The 24856-nt window shown below is 43.4% G+C and overlaps 1 protein-coding gene across 1 annotated transcript in view; it reads right to left on the reverse strand.

Moving 5' to 3' along the window:
• Positions 1-17577, reverse strand: part of TRIP11 (thyroid hormone receptor interactor 11) — a 68351-nt gene extending 50774 nt beyond the window's left edge. The window contains exons 1-6 of the mRNA XM_077819278.1: positions 17112-17577; positions 11340-11416; positions 10597-10707; positions 8818-9096; positions 5619-5687; positions 1594-1759 (exon numbers count right to left, since the gene is read on the reverse strand). Coding sequence (XP_077675404.1) covers positions 1594-1759; positions 5619-5687; positions 8818-9096; positions 10597-10707; positions 11340-11416; positions 17112-17250 — 841 coding nt within the window. The 5' untranslated portion in view covers positions 17251-17577. The remainder of the gene's footprint in view (positions 1-1593; positions 1760-5618; positions 5688-8817; positions 9097-10596; positions 10708-11339; positions 11417-17111) is intronic.
• Positions 17578-24856: the final 7279 nt, after the last annotated feature.

A 24856-nucleotide genomic window follows, 5' to 3' on the forward strand; every position in this document is an offset into this window, starting at 1 on the left:
ATTAAAAATGTAAATTGCCAAGCACAGAAGCGAAGATATATTATTCTGCAATAAAACTCTCAGACTTTAAACCTAAAGGTCATATTCAAGAGAAACTGGGTTTTTATAGGTACTACATATAATGTCCCTAAAACTTTAGGAGCCTCCGTATAGCCAGCGTAACTTATAATGCAAATCATTTATACAAGTTACAGAGCTCAAGAAGGCAGAAAGCCAAACTTTAGACAGAAGCTGTTAAAAGAAGACACGTTGCTTGTCCATTCATGACTACGCAGACTCTGAAAACAAGAATTTCTAGGATCGGCATCCAGACGATCCCAGATGAGTGAAAATGCAATTTAGCAAGGGTATGGTCATAGGTAAGTAATATCATGCTAAGAAGTGTGAGAAGTATTTTGTCTTACAGCCAAGTCATGATGCAAAAGATGCATGGCTCATGCCTTTGATTTCACCAAAGACTCTTTAAAAGGATTGTCTTGAAAGAAGTCAAAAGACAGAACAATTTTAACAGGCATTAAGACACCATGAATCAATCCCCTACCACCTCTGGTTGAGACCTCAAAAAGGTTCTTACATGGGGCTTCTGCCTACTCTATATCTGAGGAGACACGGTCTGTGATGGAGTTTCTCCTTCATTCTGAGAAGGGACATTGGTCATTGGAAGTATGTCTCTTTCCCAAAGGGTAACACACGCTCTTTGGGTGGCATAGCTTTGATGAATCAATTACAAACGAAACTTATTAAGTTTAGAAATGAACTTGTAAATGAGGCCCCCTTCAAAAAGAGACCCAATTAATATGACATACAAAACTTTCACTTCTATGCATCCAAAGATATCCCAGTACAAGAAAAATAGATAAAGGCACTTCTTGCTAGAAAGTATTCTATCTACAAACCTATCCAACCAGGAACTTATACAGCCCTCATCACCATCACATCTGACTTCATATCATTCAGTGAGTGACCCATTTAGTACCTACTACTTGCCTCCAGAAATATTTTTTGTGTTGAAAAGTTTTCACTCTATTCTGCAGTCTCTTTCCAAATCAATATTGGATTGAAATCAAACATGTGTTGGTTTTATGGATTTAGTGCATACCACCTGCCTGAGGATATCATCACTCTAAATGGATGTAAATAGATTATGAGGGGACAAATTATTGTCCAGGAGTTTAAAAAAATATCACACAATGAATACAAGTGAAGAGATATATCTGTTTCTCAGACAGTTTTCAACTCTAGTGGTTTGGGAATAGTAGGAGAGAAGCCTTCCACAGGTAGTAACCCCTTAGCTCTGAAAAATTAATTTAACAGGCTTGAAGAGTTTCTCAGTATCTAGACCAGAATCTGTATGGTGGACACCTGAAAGTCTACATGTGCATTTTCTTCTGAAGAGCAGCCATTAACAATGCAATTAAATGTGTTCACGTCAAATATAACCAAACTAAAGATTTGCTAAATCCATATGAATTTACTGGATGTCGATTATACTGTTCATTTGTATGTGTATTTGATATTCTGAATAAAATTCATTCCATATAAAAGCTGAGGGTAACACCCAATAAAATAGAATGATCGCAGGGTAATAAATACCTTGCTGTAACTGATTTTCAAGTTCTTCAATTCGCTCCTCATATTCACTTAACTCCTCCCGGTGCCGACGACTTATCTCTGCTAGTTTCTGTCGATGTGCATCCTGTAACACTGAAAGCTTATGCTGATGTTCATCTATTTCTTGACTTAAATTCTGTTTCAGCTCCTAAAAAGTGTAATTGAAAAAAATGTATTTAGAATGCAGATACATAGTATGTATACATTTTAAAAGGATATTTTTCTGCGCCTGCAGAGATACTGCCAAATATTTTACACCAAAAATAAAACATGCCTCTTTAAAAATTATTTATTTATACAAACAATGTGGTTGGCATGGTACAAATTACAAAAATAAAGAGCCCCACCTCAAAGAACTTGTGATCTCACACACACAGGAGAATGTATACATTAGAACAGGGATCGGCAACGTTTGGCACGCAGCCCATCAAGGAAATCCACTGGAGGGCTGGGACAGTTTGTTTACGTGCAGCGTCTGCAGGTTCGGCCGATCGCAGCTCCCACTGGCCGTGGTTCGCCACGCCAGGCCAATGGTGGGTGTGGGAAGCGGCATGGGCCAAGTGACATGCTGGCGACCGCTTCCTGCAGCCCCCATTGGCCTGGAATGGTGAACCACGGCCAGTGGGAGCTGTGATCGGCCGAACCTGCAGACGCTGCAGGTAAACAAAGTGTCCCGGCCCACCTGCAGATTTCCCTGACAGGCTGCATTCCGAAGGTTGTCGATCCCTGCATCAGGACATCCAGATGGTATATGACTGGATTCTCTTTCTCCTCCACCACCATCTCACCCCTCACATATACACACTTCACTCTCACCCACACAGTTTAATTATAATCAGGTTAATATTGTCTCAAATGTCAAATAACCTCTATTAATGAAAGTTCAGATAATATAATTTTTGTTTGGATGGAGAATTCATGTTAATTAGGAAACTCTAACCATTGATACATCAGGGCTGCCAAGTAAACAGGTGAACAAGTTTCTTGTTGTCTGTATACAAAAAGTAATAAAAATCTGTGTGCGTGTGTGTTTTTAATGGAATCATGAGCACAAAATGCTACTTTCCTATTTGTACATGTTGTCTGATCACTTTTGTCAAACACCATGCTGTGTCCCATGGAAGTGCATTTCTACTCTGATCTTTTCAGCACAAAGTATTGCAATAGTGACACTTAACCCAAAACCCCCCCTACACTCCCAGGTAAAGCAATCCATAGCAGCAGTTAATAACCATCTATGTTAAGTCCCCTTAGCTTTTCTTCAGATCCTCAAGTCCCTGCAAGTGCCCACTCTGAACATTATCGCTTAAATAACAAAAGTACTTAGCACTTATACAGCATGTCTCATCTTCTAAGAACTTTACAAATACTGAAAGGAAAAAATATTGTCTTGGAGCTTGACCGTAATGCAAAATTGAAAACAAAAACATTTATCAACTATAGGGATAGTTGGCAGTGTTCTTTCACCAAAAAAGTAACTTAGGGCTTGTGCACATGACAAGTTAGTGCCTGGGAAGCTAGCATGTGAATATACAGGGCATGAGCTTGCCATGCATTAACTCGCCACATGGACATTACTGCAGTGCAGTGAAAGCGCCAAAGTACTATTCTACACTCCAGGACTTTTACTGTGTGGTAGCAGTGTCCGCATGGTGAGTTAGTGTGTGGCAAGCTGACAGCATGTAGATTCACATCATGGCTTGCTGGGGACTAACTTTCCACGTAGACAAGCCCTTACCTTATGCAAACACAGGAATTTACTAAAAGCCAGAATGAAGCCCACAACCTTAGTGTCAACCTTGTCCTCTTTAAGCAACAAGAAAATTCAGCCTCACTGAGGAGAGTAGCTGGGACTATTCTTGAAAGAAGAATCAGGATCATGGTCAATTTACTTATACTGGTGGAAAAAAAACACAACTTTTGCAACAAATGGATAAAAAAATTTAACTACTGGATTGCTCCTTCTTTGACAGAAAGTGTGCTCAATTCTGTAACCTGGGCTCATCTTGGAAGAGATTCCACAACCCTGAGATTCTCACAGAGGGCTAAACCTTACTCCCACAGAAGTCAATGAGAGCCCTGCAACAGACTTCTTTTGGAGCATGAACAGGCCATAAGACTAGAGGCTGGCACTTGTTTTGGGAAGAGTTACAGTGTATGGATTATTTACACCTCTTAGTAGACAAATGCAACATAACAGTACATCACAGAAGGCAAAAGAAAGACTAACTTTCTGAACCAGCCACAGAGCAAAGTGTCACATAAGTTGAGGAAAAGGCTGGTCCCCAATGAAAAGTACACGTAAAAAGGGCTGCAGAGTTCACTCAGACTTCGGTTACACTTATTTAGAGCAGTGGTTCTCAACCAGGGGTATGAGTACCCCTGGGGTATGCAGAGGTCTTCCAGGGGGTACATCAACTCATCTAGATAATATTTGCCTAGTTTTACAAGGCTATATAAAAAGCACTAGCAAAGTCAGCAGAAACTAAAATTTCATACAACTTGTTCATATTACTCTATATACTGTACACTGAAATGTAAGTGCAGTATGTATATTCAAATTAATTTATTTTATAATATGGTAAATGTGAGAAAGTAAGCAATTTTTCAGTAATATTGTGCTGTTACACTTTTGTATTTTTAGGTCTGATTTTGTAAGCAAGTAGTTTTTAAGTGAGGTGAAACTTGAGGTACACAAGATAAATCAGACTCCTGAAAGGGGTACAGTAGTCTGGAAAGGTTGAGAGTTACTGATTTAGAGCTTTTCCTAATCTGAAAGTTGCCTTAAGTATCCTAGACTGTGGGGAAGAGACGACTGCAACAATATTCCTGCCTTCTAATCATATTTATAAATTAAATGGTATAAGCTTATTGGAACTAGAAAAAATAGCTGTTTCTAGTAGTGTAACTAGAATTCTGCATCCCTGGCAAAGTGCAATTAGGTTTTCCACTTTCCATACAGAAAAAAAGATGAGCACTCTTTACTTACTTAGGATAAATAATAAGGATGCAATAACTAACATTTAATAGCAGCAATGTGTGATCAAGAGGAGTTTTCCTGTCATTCCCTATAATTACCAGGAAGTCTCCTCTCCATCATTCATTATAGCTTATGTTAAAACACACAAATATGAGAGGAAAGCAAACTAGAAAATTTAAGTTACACTAGATAATACACTTACTCTCACCTTACCATGTATTGAAGATACAATGAAGCTGGAAAATCAAATCAATTTTAAGTCTAAAAATGTATTTGTCTTATTTCACCATTTACATATGTATTTATATACGTATACCATATAACATTACCAGTATATGCCTTCACACCTATATAGTACATTAATAAGTTAGAATGGTTAGCTTTTAAGAAACAGGACTCAGAATAGAGCAAAATTACATCCAGATATGCACCTGTACAAAATATGTACCATACAAATGAAGACAAACATTTTTATGGTGTCTAATTTAGCCATCAAAGAGCTGAAATTCAGCAGTGCTTAACACTTATAGTTTCCACTGATTTCACTTGGAGTTGTAGAGACTCAGCACACTGGGGCAAGGGGTTGGGGGGGAAAGCAACCTCCAGGTATCCCATGATGGGCAGCCAAAAATTGAGGCACTACAAATCACTGGCTACTTTTGATGCGTTGGCCTTAATCTTACAAACTTTATACTTTCAAGCCTATAATATTGTAACAAGTCTGTTGTATGACCAACCTGAGAGACACTCGTTCATCTGATCAATCAGAATCTTTTTTAAAATACAGAAGGTGTGGAAACATTTCAGTTATAAACACAATTATATTATATGCCAATACACTTCATTTAGTACAGAGGACTTAGGCCCCGACTGTGCAAACATTAATGCATACACTTAACTTGATTAATATGAAACGTGACTGAAGTCATTGGGACTAAACATGTAAATGTTTGCAGGACTGGGGGCTTAGCTGCAAATTATAAAAAAATTATGTATGTGGGTTGATTTGTCAAAATTGTCACCTTACTTTAATAATATTTTGCAGCTTGCAGATTTCACTTTGATCAGCGTTATCTGTTCCTCGTACTCTGGAAGACTAGATACAAGAAGAAAAATAATACTTTAGTTTGGGAAATAAATTGAGATAAACAACAGTTTATTTTCCTTTGAGCATTTCAACAGCAAATAATTCTTAATAAAATAGAAAATACAAGTACGCTAAAAGTACTTACTAAAAGTAAGTAAGCGTCTACCACAACACTCAAATGTAGGTACTTTGATTATAAAGAGGGGCTATTAAAATGTAAAGTTTAAAGCTACAATAGCTTTATTTCTAATAAAAAAATATAAAATAGCATTTCTCTGTTGAAACATAAAAACAGCTATTGGATTTCTTTGTGCGCAAATTTCACAGTATATTGATTGCATTTATGACATGCTAGCAAATTTAACAGTTTCTTCCATTTAAAGAAAACCAACATATATACTATATTTTATTTCCAGTATACATAACTGTAGATGCTATGGACACAAGTAATATCACTGAAATCCAACGCACTAGTTACTTGAGTAAAGATCAGTCACATGAGTAAGAGTTTGCAGGACTGATCACAGCAATGAGAATTTTTGTAACTGACAGAAAATGAAGTGAAGTGGTAAGGGAAAATTACAGATGGTAAAATCTCTAATAAAAATTTGCAACTACGGTATCACTTTGTGTATTGACAGAGTAGTAATTTACAATCAATAGCACATACAACAAGAGCAAAAGTACTTTTTAGAAGCCTACATATGAAAATCCCCAAAGACGTTACAATATTTTGGGTAGAACCCTTGTAAATGTTTATGAAACTCTGCCTGAACAAATAGGATAGGCTTATAAATAGGGCTATTAATTGCCGTTAACTCACGCGATTAACTCAAAAAAATTAATCACGATTAATTGCACTGTTAAACAATAGAATACCAATTGAAAATGTATTTAAAATATTTGGATGTTTTTCTATATTTTCAAATATACTGATTTAAATTACAACACAGAATACAAAGCGTACGCTGCTCATTTTATAGAATTATTTTTATTACAAATATTTGCACTGTAAAAATGATAAAAAGAAACAGTATTTTTCAATTCACCTCTTACAAGTACTGTAGTGCAATCTCTTTATCGTGAAACTACAATTTACAAATGTAGATTTTTTTTTTGATTACATAACTGCACTCAAAAACAAAACAATGCAAAAAACTTTAGAGCCTACAAGTCCACTCCGTCTTACTTCTCATTCGACCAATCGCTAACACAAACAAGTTTGTTTACATTTACAGAAGATAATGCTGCCCACTTCTTATTTACAATAAAATCAGAAAGTGAGAACGGGCGTTAGCATCAGACTTTTGTAGCTGGCATTGCAAGGTATTTACATGCCAGATATGCTAAACATCTGTAGGCCCTTTCATGATTCGGCTACCATTCCAGAAGATATGCTTCCATGCTGATGAGGCTTGCTAAAAAAATAATGCGTTAATTAAATTTCTGACTGAACTCCTTGGGGGAGAATTGTATGTCTTCAGCTCTATTTTACTCACATTGTGCCATATATTTCATGTTATGGTAGTCTTGGATGATGACCCAGCACGTTGTTCATTTTAAGAACACTTTTGCTGCAGATTTGACAAAGTTCAAAGAAGGTACCAATGTGAGATTTCTAAAGATAGCTACAGCACTTGACCCAAGATTTAAGAATCTCTTCCAAAATCTGAGAGGGAAGAGGTGTGGAGTATGCTTTCAGACATCTTAAAAGAGCAACATTACGATGAGGAAACGACAGAACCCAAACCACCAAAAAAGAAAATCAACCTTCTGCTGGTGGCATCTGACTCAGATACTGAAAATGAACATGCATCGGCCCACACTGCTTTGGATGGTTATCGAGCAGAAGCCTTCATCAGCATGGACGCACATCCTCTAGAATAGTGGTTGACGCATGAAGGACCATATGAATCTTTAGCATATCTGGCACAAATATCTTGTGAGGCCAGTTATAACAGTGCCATGAGAACGAACACCTGTTCTCAGTTTTAGGTGATATTGTGAACAAGGAGCAGGTAGCATTATCTCCTGAAAATGTAAACAAACTTGTTTGTTTGAGCAATTGGCTGAAGTAGGACCGAGTGGACTTGTAGGCTCTAAAGTTTGACATTGTTTTATTTTTGAACACAGTTATTTTTTGTATACAATTCTACACTTGTAAGTTCAACTTTTATGATAAAAAGATTGCATTATAGTACTCGTATTAGGTGAATTGAAAAATACTATTTCTTTTTTTTTTTTGCAGTGCAAATATTTGCAATGAATATAAAAATAAAGTAGCACTGTATACTTCGTATTCTGTTATAATTGAAATCCATATATTTGAAAATGTAGAAAACATCGAATAATATTTAAATAAATGGTATTCTCTTATTGTTTAATTGTGTGACTGATTTTTTTAATGGCATGATTAATTGTGATTAATTTTTTAATGGCTTGACAGCCCTATTTATAAAACAATTTAACAGATTTTAAAGGGGTGGGGAGGCTGTACTATTAATATAACGCTGAAGAGTAAAGAAATTCCGTCTCCATAACTAAGTCTTACTATGGCGCCTTTTCTCAGAAAGTAAAAATAATATTTAGAACTTATATAGTACTAGCTATTTTTCAAAGCACCATCTACAGGTTAATTAATCCTTACATCACTTCTGCAAGGCAGGTCTTTATGTATTACCTTTTTTTTTTTTTTTAACAAATGGACACCAGTGACTGAAAGGTACCCAGGGTCAACCAACCAGAAAAAACAGCATTAGAATTGTATTAGTGCCCGTGGGGATTAATGCAGCACAACTAAGGTGCCACATCTATGCCAGCATAACCCTGCAGTGTAGATATAGCCTGCATCAACAGAAAGGGTTTTTCAGTTGCTGTAGGAACACCACCTCCCTTGGCAATAGTAGTTAGGTCGTTGGAAGCACTCTTCCATCATCCTATCCGTGCCTACATTGGGGATTAGGTCAGCATAGCTATGTGGTCTTCAGGGCTGTGGATTTGTAACACCCTTGAGCACAGCAGCTATGTCAACCTAAATGCTATTTCTCTACATATAATTGCCTAACATGAACTTGCACATGACTGGTTTCAAGAGTGACCAATTTACTCAATGTACTAAATATACGGAAAAATCACCCACCTGTGCTATCTGCATCCAGTGGTAAACCTCAGATTCAAGTCTAGAAACTTCATTGGACAATCTGTTTATTTCTTGCTGGGACCAGATTACATCTCCAAAGTCCATGTCATCCCCTTGAAAACCTGAAGAATGATGTCTAACCACAGGGACAAAGGAAGCTGATGTAGTGGTTGGCGGCAAAACACCAGCTCCTAACTGTGCTGACTGAGCAGCTGTCTGCAACTTCTGCAATTGTTCCTGCAGTGCATTCTGTCTAGCTTTTAGATGGCTGATTTCAACCTAAATATATAGAATACAGTGCATGATTTTAGTAAGAAGAAAATCTCAAAGTATATTCACTTTATCTCTTGTAAATAGATGAAATTTAAATCTACTATTTGTATTTTCATCTGACATAAAATTACTGAGGTCTCCTTGTTCTTTCACTGTGTGTGCGCGTGCGTGTGCACGGGGGAGGAGGGGTTGTTTTCTCTCCAGTTCAATGGAGAGGAATGTTCTTGACTGGCCTCTTATAAAGCAAGGACTCTTGTAGAACTGCTTCTAAAAATTATTCCTTTACCATTTAAGCACTAGTCAGCTAAAGGCAACATATAAGCAAAGTATCTGCACTGCCCATTAAAAAGAATGCTTTCCTTGTAAATAAAGGTTTTACGGTATTCAGCAGGCAAATGTACCTAAATTCTACAGCAAGGCTTCTGAGTGCCAAGTCCCACGACTCAGTTAAATATAAAAGTGGTGGATTTTTTAATTAAATATTAAAATAAAACCAACCAGTACAGGGTTCCTCAAGTTATATATTTTGATATTAAAACTGAGTTTATTTTATACTCCAACTTTTCAATGTATTGCTGGTTTTGCATTCATAACACACTATATTAAAGAAGTCACTTAGATCAAAAGAAAATTGCTTACATTAAGTAAGATACAGAATGCACAAAATACTACAATATCCAGATGTTGTTTTTCCAACTTCAGTATGTCCTTTCCTATGCACATACAAATCAAGGGTCTGATCCTGCTCTCACTGAAGTCAATGGGAGATGTGGTATTGACTTCAATGGATGCAACACACGTCTCAAAGATATTCTTTCTGCTAAAAAACTATTCTGTAAAAGCAAGTTTTACAAATGTACTGCTAGTTTTCCTTGTTTAGAAGACTCTAAAAATCTCACATTATACAACTGCACGCATAGAGGATTACTTTATGCCCAAAAATCCACTTTCCAGAGCTGCGAATGTTGATTCTGTCCCATTTTAAGTCTACTCTTAAACCAAATAAACATCTGAAAGAACAACAGAAGTAAACACTTTTAAAGAGAATTCTCTCCTTTCTTACCTATCCTTCCAAAAATCATGATTTAGAACTATCTAATGATTTATAATAATATGTGGTGATTAATCTACTCTGTTATTCCTTCGTGGTAATAAAATAGGGAGAAACTCTGACATCAGACAAGATATTTCTGAGGCTATTTAGATCAGTAGCTACATTATATTAAGTCATCTGGCAGGTGTAAGTGTAAACTGATGTGACGTGATTTGGAAGCATTTTGTGAATGATTGAGACAATCTGTACATTTATAAACGTGCAACAGCATAAATGACAGGATGAGCAATAGTGTACTTTGTACCATGATGAACAGTCTGCTTGCCTCTCACCTTTAGAGATTGTATAGTAATTGAAGAGATAAAGATAGCTATTATACAAACTTAATGTAGTACATTTTTGTTAAAGAATACAGACATATATTGCCTGAAATTATTTACGCTGCACTGTACCTCTCTTTGCTGCAGCTGATTTCGGTACTCTATGGACAACTGCTTTATCTGAAGCTCTGCTGCTTCATGCTTTTCTTCTAGATCACTGCAAACCTTCTTCAGTCTCTCATTCTAGAAAAGCACAAAGTGACTATTAATAAATGTAAAACTAAATCTTATGTTCCTAAGCGATTTGCTAATGGGAGAAAAAATTAAAATAGCTACGTTGCAGTCTTTCCATGTTGTCCTACTTTACTCTTTAAAACTTAAACACCTCTTTGAAATTTAAAATACTGCGTATAAAAATCTGGATTGAGGGTTATAAGACAGAAATTACACCTTCTAGATTAGTTTTGATTTGTGGCCAAGTCTGAAATGCAAACCCAGTCATTCATAAAGCATCTACTTATTTCCTTATCAGCCAGAAAAATGCTGAAACTTTCAAGAAACCTGGACTTGAGACTATCTCAGAGCCAGGGGCTATTGTTACATTTCAAGGTCCCCCTGTCTGACATGAACAATGTAAGAGGTGATAAATCTACAACACACACATGTCCATGCCCACTAAACAAATCTGGCCCTCTGAATGTGATGATGGATGGTCACCAGGCTGAAAAATTGGGATTTAAACATCACTGTCACTCTCATTTCTAGAGTGAGCATTTTTTTAAAATCATATTTCTAATGCATGTAGAAACAAACAAAATCACCCTGATCAGCATCTCTTTATTTCTCCTAATTACCTGCATTCCAGAATTGCTTACCTCCAATCTCTGTGTTGCATGAGTACTTTCTATTTCTCTTAGCCTAGAATTGGATACTTGGAGTTCCGCTGGTGCATCTGAAAGAGTTAAAAAATCACTCACATGGTGCTCATCTGAATTGGCTGTAACAGTTCCACAGGACGAGACACAAAATAGCATTCTCAGGTAAAGAGAATATTTTAAAGTCTTTATATGGTTTAGTTACATATTATTACTCCATACATTTATTAGTTATTTTCCTTTCTATGTTTTAAAAACATTTTATGCACTACAGTGCAAAAAACCTCTTCAATTTGGGATTTTGGAATATTTTCTGTTACCGAGGCTTTCTTAAGAAACTTCTTGGAACCAATGGCAAACTGTAACTTAAACTGTAAATCTATTCCTGTTGCATCTAAAACTACTACTCTAATCTGAAATTATTTAAATGTTCTATTTTACTGTACCCTTTATAAAACACCTCAATGAAATTCCCCCTATCATATTTTTGCAACACAAATCTCAAGTTGCCTCTAAATTTTTGTCCCACTTTGAGCTTTTTTCAATTTTGCTATATCTTTCCTGAAGGGAGACAACCAAAATCAGAAAAAGCACAGTATTATAGCTAAAGGTACATCACCGTTACCCTTTTGTAGATAATATTTTCTGCATGATTTTAAACCCATTTTAAAGCACTCCAGTATTCTATTTGTATTTTTTCTTTACTACAGTTGTGTGATGGGGGACATGCTTCTTCATTGAGCATGACCACTAGATCATCTTCCCCAAAGGAGTTTGTAAAATTCAGAGCTCATTACCCATATAATAGAAATTTAGACCATTTTTGTCAGTGTGCACTAACTTACATTTATCCAAATTAAACGTAATTTGTCATCATGTTACCAATTCTGCACCCTGCAACCACTGTGTCTAAATTCAACTGGAGCTGCTCACAATCTTCCATAGTTTTTACTAACTAAAATAATTTGCAGCAATTGGGAAACGTGCTCTGTATCATTACCAAAGGTCATATGCAATCGAAAATATCCTTCGCTTCCGTTAGCCCACTTCCCCCTAGCATTTGTAAAATTTCCTTATGACTATGACCCATTATTACCATGTCTCTGTTTGGAGGGGCAGCTGTTCACTGTGAGGTACATACACAAAGGGACTTACACTGATTCATACAGACAGGCCTGGACCCTGCTGCCAATTACAACCAGTACCTGGTTCTAGATGTAAGCAGGGTCTGAATGAGTTCTCCCCTCACAGCTAGCTGGGAGTGGGATAGATTTCAGGAACAAACTGTACTTACATAAACACACCTACTCTGCCTAGATATCCAACATATAGAGCAGTGTGGCTCAAAGTGATCAACTTTGGCTGGTGTTGGGTTACAAATCACTTTAGTCCAGAATGCAGGGATAGTGAAATCCTCTCAATGTTGTTGTCTTTATTGTATGAATAAAGGGGAACAGAACTGTGCTTAACCTGTCCCAAATGAGGAGGGTCACCCTCAGCTGAAAGGACCTCATTAAGCCAGGGGCTCGAATACCAGATCCCTGTGAAAGTAAGAGGGGTGGGGACAGGTAGCCTCAGCCAAGAGAAGTGGACTCTCCCTAAGGGTTCCTGGTCTGGTGTAACCTGTTGTTCCCCACTGTTCAAAGACAGAGGCTCCATTAGGAGGCTTTGGTTATTTTAAGTGCTCAAAAGACCTTACAATCACTTGTGGTAGAACAGCATTTCTGCCCAGCCTAAGAGCTGACTATCACAAAGAGCTGGGTGAAACCTCAAGAGACTGACCTGCAGAGGTCACAGAAGAGAGGCAGGTGGCAGAAGGTGACCGGCAAGTGGAATGGTGACCAGCTGGTGAGCAGAGCGGAAAAAGGAGGGGGTCACCGGAGAGGGAGAGCAGCTGACAGGGTGGCCACCCGAGAGGAATGAGCGACTGGCGGGGCAGCCAACCAGAGCAAGTGCTCAGATGGCAGAGCAAGCAAGGTGCTTTCCTCCCTGGGTGGGAGGTGAACTCAGACAGATGCACCTCTGAACCCTGGGTCCCCACTTCCCAAGGACAACCACGGTGAGTGGGGTATGGTGAGGGAGCAGTGAGGGGCACAGATAAGGAACTTATGTTCTTGACTTCTACAACCAAGAGGCAGAAGGCACTGCCCCACGCACTCTGGGGTAGGTGTCCTGCTCACAATTTTATGATTATGAATCCTGATTGTGGCATTTTCCCTAATTACTATCGCGTGACTTCCCTCTTTTCATTAAAAGTTTCTTTTCTACACTCAGACTCTGTGCTTGGGAGTGGAGGAATATTGCCTCTCAGAGGTGCCCAGGGGAGGTGTATAGTTTCCCCCGGTTACGCGACGGGGGCTCGAGCTGGTTCTGTGTTGTATTGTTGAAAAGGAACCTCTAGATATTGAACCTGGCCCTGGTTGCTGCTTCAGGTGGGAGAAGGGTTATATAAATATTTATGGAAAGAATTCACACTGAGCTGAAACACCACATTTCCAAAGGCATCACTGGGCAGAAGAACAGGAGCAACAGCAACACACACTGACATCACTACAGACAGCATTCAAACATAGTAAAAGAATTATCAACTCTTTAGTCAAAGAAAGTTTGAATCCTGCATCTCCCTTAGTACTACTTCCAGGTAACGGAAGAATGGTCCATGATGATGCATCCATTTAAGTGAAATATGGTTCAAAACCAAATTACAGTAAGAGCTGTGTTATCTGCCAATTTACCAACTGGAAAGCTCTATGAACTGGCATTTCTGATCCTCATTGAAAATCCGGTTTATAATCTGGTTGGCGTGGGGCCAGCAGGCTCCCTATCTGGCTCCACATGGCTCCCCGGAAGCGGCAACATGTCCCTGCTGCTCCTAGGTGGAGAAACGGCCACGAGGGGTTCAGAATGTGGGAAGGGACGCAGGGCGCAGGCTCTGGGACGGAGTTTGGGTGTGGGAGAAGACTTGTGGGAGGGTATGGGGTCACGGGAAGAAGTGTGGGGTGCTGGATCTGGACGGCGCTCAGGCAACTCCCCACAAGCAGCGACTCCCCACAAGCAGCGACTCCCCACAAGCAGCGACTCCCCACAAGCAGCGACATGTCCCTGCTGCTATGGATAGGCGGCTCTGTGCGCTGCCCCGCGTGCTGGCTCTGCACAACAGGAGCTGTGGGGTCGATGCCTGCAGGCAGAAGCAACACACAGATGCAGCATGCAGAGCCACCTAGCCACACCTCCACCTAGGAGCAGCAGGGACATGTCGCTGCTTGCGGGGAGCCGTCTGAGGTAAGCGCCGCCCGGATCCAGCACCCCGTACCCCCTCCCATACCCAACCCCTAGTCCTGAGCCCCCTCCCACATCCAAACTCTCTCCCTCTTAGTTAACCTGAATTTTTGACTTACTGGCACCCCCCCGCATTCCCCCAACATGCCAGATAACAAAGCTTGTACTGTAATATAAGCTTGGGAATTTTAAAAATTATTAAATCTAAAACTGTAGATCTTTCAGAGTAGAGGGAAATAGACAATCTTTTCTCAGAGTACATTGCAGCCATCAGAATAAACTCCTCTCTCTTTTGAAGCATTTTTATATAGGCAGTCCTGAAACCAAAATATCTTTATCCCACTTAATATTGGAACAGCCTACCTGTAGAGAATTCCTACTTTGCTGGTTTCAGAGTAACAGCCGTGTTAGTCTGTATTCGCAAAAAGAAAAGGAGTACTTGTGGCACCTTAGAGACTAACCAATTTATTTGAGCATGAGCTTTCGTGAGCTACAGCTCACTTCATCGGATGCATACCATGGAAACTGCAGCAGACATTATATACACACAGAGATCATGAAACAATACCTCCTCCCACCCCACTGTCCTGCTGGTAATAGCTTATCTAAAGTGATCATCAAGTTGGACCATTTCCAGCACAAATCCAGGTTTTCTCACCCTCCACCCCCCCACACACACAAACTCACTCTCCTGCTGGTAATAGCCCATCCAAAGTGACCACTCTCCCTACAATGTGCATGATAATCAAGGTGGGCCATGTCCAGCACAAATCCAGGCTCTCTCACCCCCCCCCTTTTTTTTTTCCCAGGGACACACACACACACACAAACTCACTCTCCTGCTGGCAATAGCTCATCCAAACTGACCACTCTCCAAGTTTAAATCCAAGTTTAACCAGAACATCGGGGGAGGGGGGGGGGGGGAGTAGGAAAAAACAAGGGGAAATAGGCTACCTTGCATAATGACTTAGCCACTCCCAGTCTCTATTTAAGCCTAAATTAATAGTATCCAATTTGCAAATGAATTCCAATTCAGCAGTTTCTCGCTGGAGTCTGGATTTGAAGTTTTTTTGTTTTAAGATAGCGACCTTCATGTCTGTGATTGCGTGAGCAGAGAGACCTACTTTGCTGATTACCCACCTTTATAACATCAAACTTGTGAAACTGTTATTTAATTCCAAATTCTGAGCCTACTATTGGTAATGACACAACCATTAAAATCACAAAGGCTTCAATTAAAGAGTATTTCTCTAACAAAGCCATCATTTTCAGATGTAAAATTATGTTAACTATATTAATGTATGTATATTTTCACAATGTTATGCAGATAGCTATACCAGGCAAAGTCCAACGTTTAATTTAAAAAGCTTAAATGCCTTGGAAAAATTAGACACCAATACTAAAACAGACATAGAATTAACACTGTGTATGACTGTCACTGAATTGATCACTTTCCTTGTACAGTGCATCCCTTTTTTCCCCCCTTTGCCTCTTTTTATCATTTTAGACTGAAAGCTCTTTCAGACAATGACTGTGTTTTCCTATTTTGTTGTACTTATTCAATGGGCTCTGATCTTGACTGGATTCTTTGGGCACTACTGTAATATAAATAAGAAAAGTTTCAATTATATTAAAGCCTTGCCTGGATGACACGTCAGACTTACAATCACATACATATGTGGAAAATATGGAACTAGCAATTTGTTTGCAGTTTTAGAAAGCCTCCCCCATTCTAAATGGAACAGATTAAACCAAGCTGTAGATAAACTGAATAAACATAATAAGCTAAAGACAAGTTTGATATGCTTTCAAACCTGATCAACAGAGTACCCTAGTGCAATTCCAACACTTCAGGACAACAAAAATAAGACTACATGCCAATATACCTCTAAATAAGTTTATACTATACATAGTTTGCTTTGCTAAGTTTACTCTCCACAGAGCCCAGATAGTGTGGTGTGCACACAATAAGACCTTGAGAGGAAAGAGAGAGAGCAAGCATATGGCCCTTCCGGAAAAAAACACAGAAGTAATTTGTTACAGCAAATTTTGGTTGTTTTGATCACCAGTGTTAATGCTACCCCACACCAAATCCAACAGGTGTAACAACAAACTCCACTACCACTAAACATTTTATTTCTCTTTATTATTGTTTAAAAAGGGAAAATGAAGGTAGCAATTCTCTTGTTAAACTGGTATATTCCAGTAAGACTCTTAAAAGCTCAGTCATGTTTATCTCTAAATTCAGGTGGTCTAGCTGGGCACAGTCCTAAATAAGCTGTTTCCCACTTTAAAAAATGCTACATCTTAGTTATTAATTATCATTAATGTGCTACCAGATGAGTACAGGGTACTAAACACACATATAGAAAGCATCACAGCCCATAGAGCTGACAACCTTTCTCCAGCACTCAGTGCCGCCCGATCCCACACTAATCGCAGAGGGCTGGCACCCCGTGGCCGCAGCAACTCCTCCCCACCCCTCACACTTACCTCCCACTTCCTCGGTGCCCTCCAGCAGGATGTCTTTGGTGAAGCTGGAGATCTGGCCGGTAAGGGAGGACAAGCTGCCCCCCACCTGCCCCAGGGACTGGCCCAGCCCCGAGCCCAGGCCCCCTAACCAGGAGGCCATCTCTGCTGCTGCTGCTCAACGGGCCCCAACTGTCCTCAGCGCTGGCTAAAGGCCTCCCCGAGGCAGCACCCACACCAGGGGGGGCGTTGGACCCCAGAACAGCTCAGCCCCGGCTCGCTATCTCCCCCAAAGGCTGGGCAGCCTGGGCTCGGAGAGCCGGCTCCTGCCACCCCGCCCGGCTCGCACACTCAGGAAAGACCGGGCTCCGGCTGAAGCCTAGAGAAAGAGTCCCAGCGCCCCGACCATTACTCCCTCCCCGGCTCGGAGAGCAGCGTCAGCGGCTCCTCCCGGCAGCTTCAGGGGCTGCCACCTCGACGGACGCCATGACACCTCCGAGCCCACAAAGACTCCCTGCTTAACCATAGAGAATCGCTGCGTGAGGCTAGAGCGGCGTCACGACTACAAGGACGTGTACAAGGCAGCAAAGGCACTCGGGATAGCGGCGGCGGTCGAATGACATGTTGTGTCCAGGCGAATGTTAAGTGTCCGCGGCTCCCGTGCACTGATGGTCCGCCACCGCCACCCGCACCGCCACACCAGCACTAGCCGCACGGGGCGTCTGAACTTGGCTGCTTCCACTTCCAGGCGCCCTTGGTCTCGTCTCATTTGTGCGAAGACTCCGCCAGCTACACACAAACCTGGCCACCGGGGGGGAGTCCCTGAGTCCCTCGTACCCCGCCAGCTACACACAAACCTGGCTCCTGGGGGAGTCCCCTCGCACCCCGCCAGCTACACACAAACCTGGCCACCGGGGGGGGAGTCCCCGAACCCCTCGCACCCCGCCAGCTACACACAAACCTGGCTCCCGGGGGAGTCCCCTCACACCCCGCCAGCTACACACAAACCTGGCCCCCGGGAGTTTCCCTCGCACCCCGCCAGCTACACACAAACCTGGCCACCGGGGGGGGGAGTCCCCGAGCCCCTCGTACCCCGCCAGCTACACACAAACCTGGCTCCCGGGGGAGTCCCCTCGCACCCTGCCAGCTACACACAAACCTGGCCACCGGGGGGGGGGGGGAGTCCCCGAAACCCTCGCACCCCGCCAGCTACACGCAAACCTGGCCACCAGGGGGGGGGAGTCCCCGAGCCCCTCGTACCCCGCCAGCTACACACAAACCTGGCTCCCGGGGGAGTCCCCTCACACCCTGCCAGCTACACACAAACCTGGCTCCCAGGGGAGTCCCCTCGCACCCTGCCAGCTACACACAAACCTGGCCACCGGGGGGGGGGGGAGTCCCCGAACCCCTCGCACCCCGCCAGCTACACACAAACCTGGCCACCGGGGGGGAGTCCCTGAGCCCCCCGTACCCCGCCCGCTACACACAAACCTGGCTCCCGGGGGAGTCCCCTCGCACCCCGCCAGCTACACACAAACCTGGCCACCGGGGGGGGAGTCCCTGAGCCCCTCGTACCCCGCCCGCTACACACAAACCTGGCTCCCGGGGGAGTCCCCTCACACCCCGCCAGCTACACACAAACCTGGCCCCCAGGAGTTCCCCTCGCACCCCGCCAGCTACACACAAACCTGGCCACCGGGGAGTCCCCGAGCCCCTCGCACCCCGCCAGCTACACACAAACCTGGCCACCGGGGAGTCCCCGAGCCCCTCGTACCCCGCCAGCTACACACAAATGTGGCTCCCGGGGGAGTCCCCAAGCCCCTTGCACCCCGCCAGCTACACACAAACCTGGCCTCCGGGGAGTCCCTGAGCCCCTCGTACACCATCAGCTACACACAAACCTGGCCCCCGGGGGAGTCCCCTCACACCCCGCCAGCTACACACAAACTTGGTCCCTGGGGAGTCCCCTCGCACCCCGCCAGCTACACACAAACCTGGCCCTTGGGGAGTCCCCGAGCCCCTTGTACTCCGTCAGCTACACAGAAGCCTGGCCCCCCAGGGAGTCCTCTTGCACCCCGCCAACTACACAAAACCCTGGCCTCCGTGGAGTCCCCGAGCCCCTTGTACCCCATCAGCTACACACAAATCTGGCTCCCTGGGGAGTCCCCAGCCCCTCGCATCCCGCCAGCTACACACAAACCCCTGGGGAGTCTCCGAGCCCCTAGTACCTTGTCAGCTACATACAAACCTGGCCCCTAGGAGAGTCCCGGAACCCCTCATATCCCGCCAGCTACACACAAATCTGACCCCTGGGGAATCCCCAAGCCCCTTGCACCCTGCCAGGTACACAGACCTGGCTGCCGGGGTCCCTGAGACCTTACTCCTTTCAAGTTACACACTAACCCAATCCCTGAGGAGTCCCTGAGCCAAGCCCCTCACATTCCACCAGCTACCCACAAACCTGGCCTCTGGGGAGTCCTTGAGCCCCTCACATCCAGCCAGCAACACACAAACCTGGCCCCTGGCACCCTGCCAGTCACACACAGACACTGGCCCCTGTGGAGTTCCTGAGTCCTCTCACACCAGAGCAGCTACACACAAACACATGGCATAACGCAGGTCAGAGAACCTCATCCAATAATTTTTGTATCAAGCCCATATCTTCTGTTTGAACAATAGAATATCCTTTAAAAAATATCCACTCTTGACTAGACTCTCTAGATCAGGGGTGGGCAAACTTTTTGGCCCGAGGGCCACACTGGGGTGTGAAACTGTATGGAGGGCCAGGTAGGGAAGTCTGTGCTCCCCAAACAGCCTGGCCCCCGCCCCCTAGCCACCCCCACCACTTCCCACCTCCTGACTGCCCCCCCTCCGACCCATCCAACCCTCCACCCCCCACTCCTTGTCCCCTGACCGCTCCCTCCCGGCATCCCCCACCCCCATCCACCACTCCCTGTCCCCTGACTACCCCAACCCCTATCCACACCCGTGCCCCCTGACAGGCTCCCCGGGTCTCCCACACCTATCCAACCCCCCCTGCTCCTTGTCCCCCTGACCCCTATCCACACCCCAGCCCCCAGACAGGCCCCCCAGGACCTCACCCCCTATTCAATCATCCCTGATCCCTGTCCCCGGACTGTCCCGACCCCTATCCACACCCCCGTCCCCTGACAGGCCCCCCGGTACTCCCACACCCTATCCAACCCCCCTGTTCCATGACCCCTGACCGCCCCGCCCCAGAACCTCCGCCCCATCCAACCGCCCTCTGTTCCCTGTCCCCTGACTGCCTCCCCCCCTGGGAACCCCTACCCAATGTCACCGCCCCGCACCACCCCCTTACCCTGCTGCTCAGAGCGGCAGGAGCTCGCAGCCCCGCTGCCCTGATGGAGCCAGCCACGCTGCCTGCGCGGCGGTGTAATTGCGGGGGAGGGGGACAGCAGGGGTGGGGTCAGAGACTACCTTCCCCAGCCAGGAGTTCAAGGGCTGGGCAGGACAGTCCTGCAGGCCATAGTTAGCCCACCTCTTCTCTAGGTAGTTGTTCCAATAGTTACCCTCTCCATTAAAAATGTGCACCTAAATAGTCTGAATTTTCTGAGCTCCAGCTTCCAACCACTGGGTCTCATCATGTCTTCTGCTAGTTTAAAGAGTCATCTCCTCTCAGAAATCTCTTCCCCATATAGTGTGTGTAGTGTATCATGATCAAGTCACCTATTAACCTTCTCTTACACAAACTAAATAGATTGGGCTTCTTAAATCTCTCACTATAACTCATGTTTTCTCAACTTCTTGTAGTTCTTTTCTGAACCTTTTCCAGTTTTCAACATCCTTTTTGACATTTGGACTGCAGAACTGACACAATATTCTAGTAAGGGTCTCAGTAATGCTGTATACAGAGGTAATATCACCTCTCTACTCTTAATATTCCCCTGCTTATACAGCCATGGATTGTTATTAACTCTCTTAGCTACAGCATAGCTCTGAGAGGTCATATTCAGTTGGTTAGCTGCTGTGACTCCTAAAGTAAGTCCTTTTGACAGTCAGTGTATTCCAGGACACAGTCCCGTCTTATAAATGTGACCTCCATTCTATGTTCCTAGATGTATGACCTTTCATTTTGCTGTGTTAAATCGTGTGTTATTCATATCAGCTCATGTTAGCAAGTGATCTTGATTAGGCAGTAGACCTGACTCATCCACAATTCCACCAACTTTTGTGTCATCTGCAAATTTGACCAGCACTAATTTCATTGTTTCTTCCATTACAATCATTCTCTCACCAGAAAGTGTATGTTAGCCTGATCATCATTTCCATTAACTATACTTTTTTTGTTTGGGTACCATTTTGTATAATTGCAAAATTACTGAGAGTTCTTTTGGGTACTGTTCTATGAATAGCTCACAAATCAGATTGTGACAGCAACCTTCATTAGTCTCCTCGTTCATTCACTGATGTGTCAGCAAATGACGCTGCATCAGAGGCATGCAGATAAACAAAGCTATTACCCCACATTCAGACAGACGTGTCACCCAAAAGCATAAACTGGGCCAATAAAACCCTATGATTAATGTGAAACTTATCCCAGATACACATGCTTACCTATTAACAGTATATTTTCATGAAATTTAGGCCTTAAATATAGGTAGTATAAGAAAAAAAATTACAAATTCTAACACTAACAGAAATTTTCAGGAAGTATTTAGTTTTTTTTAAGTTTAAGATTAAGCTTTAAAAAAAAATTCCTAGACAGCATGGACTTTTTAAAAAAAAATTAATCACAGCCTTTCTCCCCAAAGAAACTGTATATCCATTCAGCTTTTCCATGGCAATAAAAAGACATTCCTGAAACAACATAATTGGGGAGCAGTCACAGTCTTACAGACAATGCATCAATATAAGGTGCAAGTATAAGATTTATATTCATATTGTTACTAAACTAGCCAGGGGTTTGGATGGCTTATTGGGACTGGTTTGAATTCAGCCACTTTAGTGGTTATCAGGTTATTACTCAGGGACAGCTGTAGGGGGTTAAGTGATGCTGAAAAATGAGACAAACATCACCCCCCCACACACACACACACACAGCACAAACTGAAATCTTAACCGTACAGAGAGGTCAAGAACTCAATAGGCACAGAGTGAACTTCTGGGTGGCTGATTTGGGTTGAGGCATGCTGTCAGTGCTGTGAAAAAAAATGCCTGCACTATACCTTTGGTGAAGTTAAAGAACTTCACCCTCTCAGGAAATTCACTTTCCTTAGAAACAGAAATAGCTATCAAAGTGGAATCAGCTTTTCAGTAAATGGACTTGTTGAGTTAAACTGTGTAGTTATGGGTTGGGCATGGCCCCACCTTACATATAGGATAAATGTAAAGAAGCCACTGTAACCAGATGGCTGAAACAATAGCATTAGCACCCAAAATATAGGTACATGATCAGCTTTTGCTCAGAATGTCCATGTGGCCCTATGGGTTTGATTCTGTTAGGCTGGGTTAGGCTGTTAGGCTGTTTGATTCTGTTAGGCTGGCTAACCTAGTGAGGAGGGCTTTAAACTAGGTTCACCGGGGGAAGGAGACCAAAGCCCTGAGGTAAGTGGGAAAGCGGGATACCGGGAGGAAGCACAGGCAGAAATGTCTGTGAGGGGAGGGCTCCTGCCTCATACTGGGAATGAGGGGCGATCAACAGGTTATCTCAAGTGCTTATATACGAATGCACAAAGCCTTGGAAACAAGCAGGGAGAACTGGAGGTCCTGGTGATGTCAAGGAACTATGATGTGATTGGAATCACAGAGACTTGGTGGGATAACTCACATGACTGGAGTACTGTCATGGATGGTTATAAACTGTTCAGGAAGGACAGGCAGGGCAGAAAAGGTGGGGGAGTAGCACTGTATGTAAGGGAGCAGTATGACTGCTCAGAGCTCCGGTACGAAACTGTAGAAAAACCTGAGTGTCTCTGGATTAAGTTTAGAAGTGTGTGCAACAAGAGTGATGTAGTGGTGGAAGTCTGCTATAGACCACCAGACCAGGGGGATGAGGTAGATGAGGCTTTCTTCCGGCAGCTCACGGAAGCTACTAGATCGCATGCCCTGATTCTCATGGATGACTTTAATTTTCCTGATATCTGCTGGGAGAGCAATACTGCGGTGCATAGACAATCCAGGAAGTTTTTGGAAAGCGTAGGGGACAATTTCCTGGCGCAAGTGCTAGAGGAGCCAACTAGGGGGGGCGCTTTTCTTGACCTGCTGCTCACAAACCGGGTAGAATTAGTGGGGGAAGCAAAAGTGGATGGGAATCTGGGAGGCAGTGACCATGAGTTGGTTGAGTTCAGGATCCTGACGCAGGGAAGAAAGGTAAGCAGCAGGATACGGACCCTGGACTTCAGGAAAGCAGACTTCGACTCCCTCAGGGAACGGATGGCCAGGATCCCCTGGGGGACTAACTTGAAGGGGAAAGGAGTCCAGGAGAGCTGGCTGTATTTCAAGGAATCCCTGTTGAGGTTACAGGGACAAACCATCCCAATGAGTCGAAAGAATAGTAAATATGGCAGGCGACCAGCTTGGCTTAACGGTGAAATCCTAGCGGATCTTAAACATAAAAAAGAAGCTTACAAGAAGTGGAAGGTTGGACATATGACCAGGGAAGAGTATAAAAATATTGCTCGGGCATGTAGGAATGAAATCAGGAGGGCCAAATCGCACCTGGAGCTGCAGCTAGCGAGAGATGTCAAGAGTAACAAGAAGGGTTTCTTCAGGTATGTTGGCAACAAGAAGAAAGCCAAGGGAAGTGTGGGCCCCTTACTGAATGAGGGAGGCAACCTAGTGACAGAGGATGTGGAAAAAGCTAATGTACTCAATGCTTTTTTTGTCTCTGTTTTCACTAACAAGGTCAGCTCCCAGACTGCTGCGCTGGGCATCACAAAATGGGGAAGAGATGGCCAGCCCTCTGTGGAGATAGAGGTGGTTAGGGACTATTTAGAAAAGCTGGACGTGCACAAGTCCATGGGGCCGGACGAGTTGCATCCGAGAGTGCTGAAGGAATTGGCGGCTGTGATTGCAGAGCCATTGGCCATTATCTTTGAAAACTCGTGGCGAACCGGGGAAGTCCCGGATGACTGGAAAAAGGCTAATGTAGTGCCAATCTTTAAAAAAGGGAAGAAGGAGGATCCTGGGAACTACAGGCCAGTCAGCCTCACCTCAGTCCCTGGAAAAATCATGGAGCAGGTCCTCAAAGAATCAATCTTGAAGTACTTGCATGAGAGGAAAGTGATCAGGAACAGCCAGCATGGATTCACCAAGGGAAGGTCATGCCTGACTAATCTAATCGCCTTTTATCATGAGATTACTGGTTCTGTGGATGAAGGGAAGGCAGTGGATGTATTGTTTCTTGACTTTAGCAAAGCTTTTGACACGGTCTCCCACAGTATTCTTGTCAGCAAGTTAAGGAAGTATGGGCTGGATGAATGCACTATAAGGTGGGTAGAAAGCTGGCTAGATTGTCGGGCTCAACGGGTAGTGATCAATGGCTCCATGTCTAGTTGGCAGCCGCTGTCAAGTGGAGTGCCCCAGGGGTCGGTCCTGGGGCCGGTTTTGTTCAATATCTTCATAAATGATCTGGAGGATGGTGTGGATTGCACTCTCAGCAAATTTGCGGACGATACTAAACTGGGAGGAGTAGTAGATATGCTGGAGGGGAGGGATAGGATACAGAAGGACCTAGACAAATTGGAGGATTGGGCCAAAAGAAATCTGATGAGGTTCAATAAGGATAA

The sequence above is a fragment of the Eretmochelys imbricata genome, chromosome 6, assembly GCF_965152235.1.
Source record: "Eretmochelys imbricata isolate rEreImb1 chromosome 6, rEreImb1.hap1, whole genome shotgun sequence".
In the NCBI taxonomy this organism is placed as follows: Eukaryota; Metazoa; Chordata; order Testudines; family Cheloniidae; genus Eretmochelys; species Eretmochelys imbricata.